The sequence below is a fragment of a genome (genome assembly GCF_019968985.1).
Source record: "MAG: Porospora cf. gigantea B chromosome Unknown PgB_NODE_1066_length_8157_cov_201.216, whole genome shotgun sequence".
In the NCBI taxonomy this organism is placed as follows: domain Eukaryota; phylum Apicomplexa; class Conoidasida; order Eugregarinorida; family Porosporidae; genus Porospora; species Porospora cf. gigantea B.
The window spans coordinates 1-8,157 of record NW_027178500.1 but is presented as its reverse complement, the minus strand read 5'-3'; the positions used below and the strand labels follow the sequence as shown (position 1 = coordinate 8,157).

The 8,157-nt window shown below is 52.1% G+C and overlaps 5 protein-coding genes across 8 annotated transcripts; 3 read left to right on the top strand and 2 right to left on the bottom strand.

Moving 5' to 3' along the window:
* On the bottom strand, positions 1 to 505 carry KVP17_004346 (uncharacterized protein; the record flags this gene model as incomplete). 2 transcript variants are annotated; one of them, XM_068522444.1, is made up of 1 exon in its annotated part: positions 1 to 505. In XM_068522444.1, a coding segment is annotated over one exon (505 nt), but the record flags the coding sequence as incomplete, so codon positions are not given. The 2 variants fall into 2 exon arrangements, with proteins under 2 accessions (XP_068379704.1, XP_068379703.1); XM_068522443.1 differs by having other exon boundaries at positions 14 to 505.
* Positions 506 to 922: 417 nt separating this feature from the next.
* On the bottom strand, positions 923 to 2,983 carry KVP17_004345 (uncharacterized protein; the record flags this gene model as incomplete). Its single annotated transcript, XM_068522442.1, has 1 exon — positions 923 to 2,983. The coding sequence occupies one exon, from the start codon at positions 2,981 to 2,983 to the stop codon at positions 923 to 925; it is 2,061 nt and encodes a 686-aa protein (XP_068379702.1).
* A 307-nt stretch (positions 2,984 to 3,290) lies between these two features.
* Positions 3,291 to 4,730, top strand: KVP17_004342 (uncharacterized protein; the record flags this gene model as incomplete). Of its 2 annotated transcripts, none has more annotated exons than XM_068522438.1 (1): positions 3,291 to 4,730. In XM_068522438.1, one exon carries the CDS (start codon positions 3,291 to 3,293, stop codon positions 4,728 to 4,730), a length of 1,440 nt encoding a protein of 479 aa, XP_068379698.1. The 2 variants fall into 2 exon arrangements, with proteins under 2 accessions (XP_068379698.1, XP_068379697.1); XM_068522437.1 differs by having other exon boundaries at positions 3,336 to 4,730.
* Positions 4,731 to 5,107: 377 nt separating this feature from the next.
* KVP17_004344 (uncharacterized protein) lies at positions 5,108 to 6,301 on the top strand (the record flags this gene model as incomplete). The annotated part of the gene is made up of 1 exon (XM_068522441.1): positions 5,108 to 6,301. One exon carries the CDS (start codon positions 5,108 to 5,110, stop codon positions 6,299 to 6,301), a length of 1,194 nt encoding a protein of 397 aa, XP_068379701.1.
* Positions 6,302 to 6,343: 42 nt separating this feature from the next.
* Positions 6,344 to 7,739, top strand: KVP17_004343 (uncharacterized protein; the record flags this gene model as incomplete). Of its 2 annotated transcripts, none has more annotated exons than XM_068522439.1 (2): positions 6,344 to 7,199; positions 7,237 to 7,739. In XM_068522439.1, 2 exons carry the CDS (start codon positions 6,344 to 6,346, stop codon positions 7,737 to 7,739), a joined length of 1,359 nt encoding a protein of 452 aa, XP_068379699.1. The 2 variants fall into 2 exon arrangements, with proteins under 2 accessions (XP_068379699.1, XP_068379700.1); XM_068522440.1 differs by having other exon boundaries at positions 6,344 to 7,208.
* Between the last annotated feature and the right edge of the window lie 418 nt (positions 7,740 to 8,157).

The window sequence follows — 8,157 nt, the reverse complement described above, 5'->3', positions numbered from 1 at the left end:
CGTAGATCGGCACAGTATGCGACACGCCATCACCGCTATCCATGACGATACCGGTGGTCCTTCCGGAGGCATACAGAGACAACACAGCCTGGATCTGCACGTAGGTGGCGGGACACCCGAAAGTCTCGAACATCATCTGGACCATCTTCTCTCTGTTGGACTTGGGATTCAGAGGGGCCTCAGTCAGCAACACAGGATGCTCTTCTGGGGAGATCCTCAGCTCATTATAAAATGTATGGTTCCAGATCTTCTCCATGTCGTCCCAAGATGTAATGATGCCGTGGGCAATAGGGTAGGACAGGGTGAGAATGCCTCTCTTAGCCTGCGCCTCGTCTCCTACATAGGCGTCCTTCTGTTCCATACCGACCATGATGCCCTGGTGCTTAGGACGTCCAATGATCGAGGGAAAAACGTGCGAAGGAGCGTCCTCCCCAGAGAGTCCACACTTCACCATACCGGATCCGTTGTCGACAACACAGGGAGTAGCGTCCTCAAAGTCAGTCATCGTAAATTGAATGAGTAATTGGTAATTCTTACTCAGCTGTTTTCATGATCATGATGTGGGCGAAACGATTCTAACATACAAAGAACTTTACGAAGCACTACTCGTCGTACCAAGAATCCAGGCTGGAACAGGCCTTCAGGGCAAACAAAACGCCTTGCCGACTGAAATGGTGTTGCCGTCAGGAAGCTCGGAAGCTCGTAGGTCCTGTCAATAGTGTCAGGCTCTTCAGCAGTCCGTGTTGCTCCAACGCAAAATATATTTGATGTCACAAACACTAATCAGTTAAACAAGAAGTTCCCAGCATTCCATAAAGGGTGAAGCAAGAAGTTCCCAGCATTCCATAGAGGGTGAAGCAAGAAGTTCCCAGCATTCCATAGAGGGTGAATGTTCACATACATTGTGTGATTTCATACAAAACTAAGACGAATAGGAAGACTCTTCGAGTACTTCCTCGTATTTAGAAGGCTCTTCTACTGCTTCAGTACGTTCCCTCAGGGATGCTCTCTCTTCATCCAAATATCCGAAACCACAGTCGCGAGTGAGCAGATCGGTATCTACGTCCTCGGAGATAAACCATTTCATGAAGTCGGGCTTCACGAAGGCGACAATAGCAAGGGAGTAAAGGAAAAGGGGAAGGAAAAGTCCAAGGACAATCATCCAGGTGGAGTAAGGCAACTCCTCTCCCTTCGAGTTGATGAAGCTGAAAATCCAGGTGTTCTTTGAACCATAGGACAGCCAGGTGACGAAGGTTAGGAAAGCTGTAGAGGGGACCTTCATGATGTACATCCACCCCGACCAGAAAGGACGGTTCGTTAGAAGCTTGACTTGCTCACGGAAAAACATAACATTGGCTCCGTACGTGAAGTAGTAGCGCTCCTTGATGGAAAGCTTCGAACCATCCTGTAGATTCGTGGTAGCGCAAAGAGGAACAGTGCATATGCCAGCAATGGCCACTATCCAAGTTGCAAGAAGGACCCAACCACCGCCATTGGCGGTATCCGAGTTGAAGGCAGCTCCAATGATTAAACCGCCGAGAGCGGGGACGCCGACAGTTGAGGCGAAAGACGTCCAGTACACCGCGGGCCCAACGACTTCGATGCAGAGGTGGTCGTTAACGAACCAAGACAACAGCATGTTCTCGAGCCAGGTGAGAACCAGAAGTAAGAGCAGGGATACATAGTGGTCGACGGTGTCAAGCCAGTGACCGCCTTGATTGGTAGCCAACAGAGTGTTGAAAACGAAGAGCGTTCCACACACTCCAGCGCAGATAGTCTTACGGCCTAGCTTAGCTTTGCGCTTGTTGAAGCTGGAATCCTGAAGAGTGTCTACAACCGACTCGAGGAGAGCCGCCACAGTATCCCAGCCTAGAAGTACCAAGACCATGAAAAAAAGGGCAGTGAGAATGTTTGCCCAAGGGTAGCCGAGGGAGGTGAGACCCACAGGATATGACTTGAAAGCCAGTCCGCTGCCCGACAAGGGAAGGGCGTCGAAGTCGACACCAGTCTCTCCTGAAAGGTGTCCCATTACGGCGTAGACGACGAATCCAGCAACGAAAGCGAAAACGGTATCGGCGATAGTCATGACAAAGGAGTCGGTGATAAAGTTCTGTCGGAGGGGGTTATGTGCGCCGAGGGTGAACAAAACTCCAGTTCCGAGAGAACAGCTAAACACGGCCTGGGTAGCCGCGTCGACGTAGGCAGGAAGCTCACCGAAGGTGGACGGGTCAACCTGCGCAATGTACTTGGTGATTCCAATGGAAGAGTAGGGTAGAGATATTCCTACTCCAAGGAGAACAAAGAGCAAGACGATCGGAAGTGTCATCGTGACGTACATGATCTTGCCCATGAGCTTCGGACCCATGGAAATTCCCGCAAAGGCAAGGACGTACGTCAGCAGCAGGTACCCCCATATAGACCACGAAAAACCTGTGGGTGGACCTTCTTCGTTGGGGAGAATCATCAACGCAGACTCAAAGAACCCGTTGGCGGCGCCGATGTAGTCAGGGACGCATTGCTTAGTAAGGTTATGAACGAAACAGCCGTTGGCGACGCATGAAGCGCTGTCCGAGCCGAACGCAGTACACTTGTCCAAGATCTCCCGGGAAACAGCCCAAGGAAGGTCCTTTTGGAAACAAGCGAAGAGGTACGTGAAGGACCAGACGACAAGTAGCGGGTAAAACAGGCACATGTACGCAGGAATCAAGGCTCCTACGCCAGCCCATCGGAGGCCGGGTTTACCTGTACTAGAAAAGGCACCAGCAACACCGCTGCGGGACATTTGACCCACTCCAAACTCAACTATCAGAGTTGGTATCGCGCATAACGCGAGCACGATCAAGTAAATGATCAGGAACGAAAAACCCCCACGGTTGTAGACCACGTAGGGGAACCTCCACACGTTACCGAATCCGACGGAGCAGCCGGCTACAGTGAGCCAAAAGGCCCAGCGACTTGAGAAAGCCCCGTCTTCTTCAGCCATGACGAAATTTGATTATATTCCGTCGTCGTCGTCTCTTATGTAGTCAGTCATTCAGTAACTGGTTTCCTTTACGAGAGCCTTGTAATCAGCGTTGATGGTTGATGCTGGTGTGGCACAAATATGCCAGTCCTGCCGTTGCCGTTCCTTGACTGCACAGTCACCCGATGATACGTGTTCTCAATTTGGTAACGACAGACTTGCAATCAGTGTCGATGGTTGATGCTAGTGTGGGGCTCGTATGCCAGTCCTGCCGTTCCTTGAATGCTCAGTCACCTGATGATACGTGTTCTCAATTTGGTGTAATCTTATGACGCCTCCGCAGATTAACAAACCAAATCGCTCTCGAAAATGGATGTACAACGCTGAGGAGATGGGAGTGATTGAGAACTTCGCCACGAAGGACGGGAGATTTGAGATGTACTGCAGGCATCTTCGTCCCAACACGGCGGTTCTCAAGGGAGCCGTAGCAGCTTTGTTGAAAGACATGGAAATCGGCTTAGAGCGGCACAAAGGCATGCTGGACTTCGACAGTTCAGTGTCTGCTCTCAGGATGCTAGATACTTGCATAAGCGAGTTACCGACAGGCAAGGAGCGCGGAGAGTCTTACGGACTGGCTATCGGCAGCCACAGCATCCGGTGTGGCCTGTTCACCTTCGATGGAAAAGGAGGAGTGCGGACGAAACGAGACGGTCAATATCTGTGGGATGAGGTGAGCCATTTGCGTCTACCAACCTGCGGAGCGAAGGCGATGTTCGACTACATTGCGATGTGCTTTTGTAAGCTCGAGGAGGAGTCTCCATTCAAACCTGACACCAAACTTGGAATGACAGCCTCGTTCCCCCTTCTGACCACCAAATTCGACGCGTCGCGACTAATGCGCTTCACAAAAAACTTCGCCACCGGAAGGGACACCTGCGACCAAGTAGAGGGCGCCGACATCGGCGATCTCGTGGAGATGGCTATGCGTCGTAGAGGGAAAACTACCTCGCCGCTACTGGCTTCCAACAACTCTTCGGTGGGGCCACTGCTCATGAGGCGCTACATGGGAGATGACCTGTGCACCGCAGCTTTCGTGATCGGCAATGGTATCAACGGCGCCTACGTGGAGGCTGGTGCCGCGTTCTACGGTTACAGAGGACGAGTTATTAATACGGAACTGGGCAACTTCCACAGAAACCTGCCCATCATCGACGTCGACCTGGAGAACGACTTTGCCGACGAGTACGACAGACACACCCAAACCCTTGCGAAGATGGTTGGAGGCGCGTACTTGGGCGAGATATGCAGGAGGTGCATTGTGAAGGTGTGGCAGCACGAGTCGCCAGCGCTCAGCTGGTCTCGGCATTCTCTGCCCACAGAAGCCGTAGCCCATATCGTCGAGAACAACGACATTGGCATGACTCGCCAAATCATGTGCGCGACTTGGGATTGGGACCTGCCGGAGGTGGAGCTTCACCGCGTTCGACAACTTTGCCAGCTCGTGTTCGAGCGGAGCGCTTCCCTGGCGGCGGTGGCCATAGCGGCGCTGGCTTTGAAGACCGGTAACCTGCAGCCAGCCTTGGGTGGCGTGACTGTAGCCATCGAGGGTCCATTGTTCACCTGCATACCTTCCTACCGGGCGCACGTACAACAATACATCGTGGCCGCCCTCGAGGAGGGGTCAGCGAGCCAGGTTCGTCTGGGATTCGCTGCCAGCGGGTCGCTGCATGGCGCGGCTTTGATGGCCCTCATGAGAAATGTAGAGTAAAGTCCATAACTGCATTATTTTGGGGCTTAAATACAATAAAAAAATTGAATTTTGAGGCAGAAACCCCACATGTTGTGTTGTTCAAACATTTCCAGAAATAGCCGCAAAAACATGCGACGACAGGGACTGCTGCGGGGCTGACTCTGGTGATGCTGGCCACCATCGCTGAACTGGCGTGATAGAGTGAATACGACTTCTGACAGAGGGCAGCCAGCGACAAGATCCGCAGTCTCCGTGCTAAGAGCAGAAGACACCAGACAGCGTAGAACAAACCAGTTTGACCCTGGGTATGTTCACATGTTCGAATATTCGAACAGTTTGACCCAGACTCAAAGCACGCAGTTGTATGTTCACATGTTCGAATATTTGAACATTTGATGTCTAAGCACATGGACTCTTCAACGCTTGAAGCACAGAAGGTGACACCCTGGGAAGTGAGCGCCGACGCCGGCGTCGACTATGACAAGCTCACTGATGAGTTTGGGTGTCAGAAATTGTCGACAGAGCAGCTGGACCGCATAGAAAAGGTCACTGGCTGCAAAAACCATCACTTCCTCCGCCGAGGTCTCTTTTTCGCGCATCGCGAGATTGACACCATTCTGAACTTCAAGGAGACCGGAAAGCCGTTCTACATCTACACAGGCCGAGGACCATCCTCGGAGTCGTTGCATATCGGGCATCTCGTGCCGTTCATGTTCGTTAAATGGCTCCAGGACGTGTTCGACGTCCCAGTCGTTATCCAGCTGACGGACGATGAAAAATTCTTGTTCAAATCGGAGTTATCCTTGGAGGACACAAGAAAAGCAGGCTTCGAGAACGCTAAAGATATCATTGCTATGGGATTTAATCCCGACAAGACGTTCATCTTTCGGGACACAGACCACATCAAGTACCTGTACCCAACGATGCTACGTATTCAGGACAAGGTGACGTTTAACCAGGTTAAAGGCATCTTCGGCTTCAACGACTCGTCTAGCATTGGACGGGTGGCGTTCCCCGCCACCCAGGCTGCCCCGTCATTCCCTGACGTTTTCCCTATGATCTTTGGCGACAAGACCGATGTGGGTTGTCTGATACCCTGCGCTATAGACCAGGATCCCTACTTCCGAATGACTCGAGATATAGCCCCGAAGCTGAACAGGCTCAAGCCCAGCTTAATAATATCCAAGTTCATCCCATCCCTGCAAGGATTCAACACCAAGATGAGCGCATCCTCGGAATCGTCCTCCATTTACGTGACCGATACGCCTAAGGAGATCAAGAATAAGATAAATCGGAAGGCGGTCAGTGGTGGACGAGACACCGCTGAGGAGCAGAGGGAACATGGCGCCAACCTCGAGGTCGACGTCCCCTACCACTACCTCTGCTTTCTGCTGGAGGACGATCAGCAGCTCGAGACAATACGAAGCGACTATGCTGCTGGCCGAATGCTGACCGGCGAAGTCAAGAAGGTTCTGATTGACGTCTTGCAAGGCATCGTGGCGGAACACCAGAGGCGTCGCTCTGCGGTTACGGACGGAGTGGTGGATGAGTTCATGGACCCCAACAGGGCTTGTCTTAGAATGTGTTGATCCCACAGTCATTAATAGCCTTCGCGTCTAATTGAGGATTTCATGACTGTCGTCACTGTCGACTCTGTGCTTTCGCCGCCGAAGCCTGATGAAAAGTCTCTGAACCAGCGCATCGACGATGCTCGCGCCGCCGTGGAGGCTGCCATAGAGAAACGAGACGCTCTAAATGAGCGCATACGTGAGCTCTCTGGGGGCCAGGAGGATTTCAACGCCACTCGCGACGAGCTGAGGGCTGAGGTGGCTTCATTCAACGCGGAGCTTAACACTCTGGAGGACGAAAGGAAAGGGTTGACCTCCACCCTTGACGCTCTGATGACAGAGGAGCGACAGTCTCGGGCTCGGATGCAAGATCAATCGGCCAGATCACCCAGGAGCGGCATTCAGGAGATCGACGCTCGGATTACGCAACTCCAACGCACCTATGATGAAACCAACCTGACGGCGTACGACGAGAAGAAACTCGTCAAGGAGATAGCTCGTCTGAGGTCCTCACGGCCTAAGGCGCTGGAGGAAATGCGTAAGGCAGACGCATTGACTACGGTGGACAACACCGACGGCATAGCCTCGCACAGAGACCGCCTCACCAGTCTACGCGAAGAAATCTCCGGCGTTAGGGAGAAACGCGCTGCGGCGTCTGCGAAACTGAACTTGCTGCTGGAGGCTCGACAGAGACAGATGGACCCCATTCGACATCTACTCGACGAGCGCGCCGCTCTTACGGAGGACATCAACACAGCCAAGATCTCACTGTACGAAGCGGAAGACACTTTCGTCGACCAGATGCGGAGTTATCAAGCGCATCAGTTCAAGATCAAGCAGGCCAAGTTAGAATTGAAACGCGAGGAGGAGATGCGAGCGAAGATCGCTTCCGAGCGTGCCAGACTCGAGGCGGATCTAGGTAGGATGTGTTCTTTCTTCCCTTTAACGTGTCGCAGCGGACATGAACGAGAACGTCAAGGACCCCGAGCACGCGGTAGCTTTGCGTCTGACTGAAATGATCAGCAACTTGGTGTCCTCAGCGTCGGAGCAGACATCGCCTGAAGATTCTACTTGCTCCAGAACGCCTGAGCAACTACCTGAGGGTTTCGTACAATCTCAGAGACGTGGCCGGGAAACCCTAACCCTCTCAAAGCGGGCAAGAAAGAACCAGAAGGCCAAATCCAAGGTCGTCAAGCGCCAAACTGTAGTGTTGAACCACGACATGGACACCTTGGCTGATTTCGCACGGGCAGGAGTCGCTCCTCCTGTGACTGAGGCTGACGTTCCCAAGTGTCTAGAGCAGCTTCGAGCAGTGTGTGCTGATCGCGAGTCCGCCACTACGCAGCTTATTCAATCCGCGGCCGATAAGCGCGCGGAACTGCAGAAGCGGCTGGATGCACTGGTCAAGCGAGGACAAGACTTGGAAGAGAGAATCGCATGCAGAAAGCAAGAGGGTTAGTGTGCCCGTTTCCGGTGTGTATTTTATAGAAACCATCTTCGTTGCCAAAATGTGATAAATGCGTCCACACGATGGAAAAATATTCCTCGTTACGAAAATTCCTTTTAGGATGGAAAAATATTCCTCGTTACGAAAAAATATTCCTTTTAGGATGAAACAATATTCCTCGTTACGAATCTAAAGAGATCAATTTGAGGTTTGATGCACGATGAATCGCTGGCGCACCCCCTGTTGTCTCTGGCATACGTAGAACGGGCGAGACAAAACGGCAATGTTTATGCAACAGCTGTGGCAACATATAATATTGCTTCTAGACGGGTGTAGAGGGACTCGGGAATGCTCTCATTATGCAGACTATCCCATTGTTGAACTCTGAAAGGGACTCTAGGGTTTTTGGATGAAACAATATTCCTCGTTA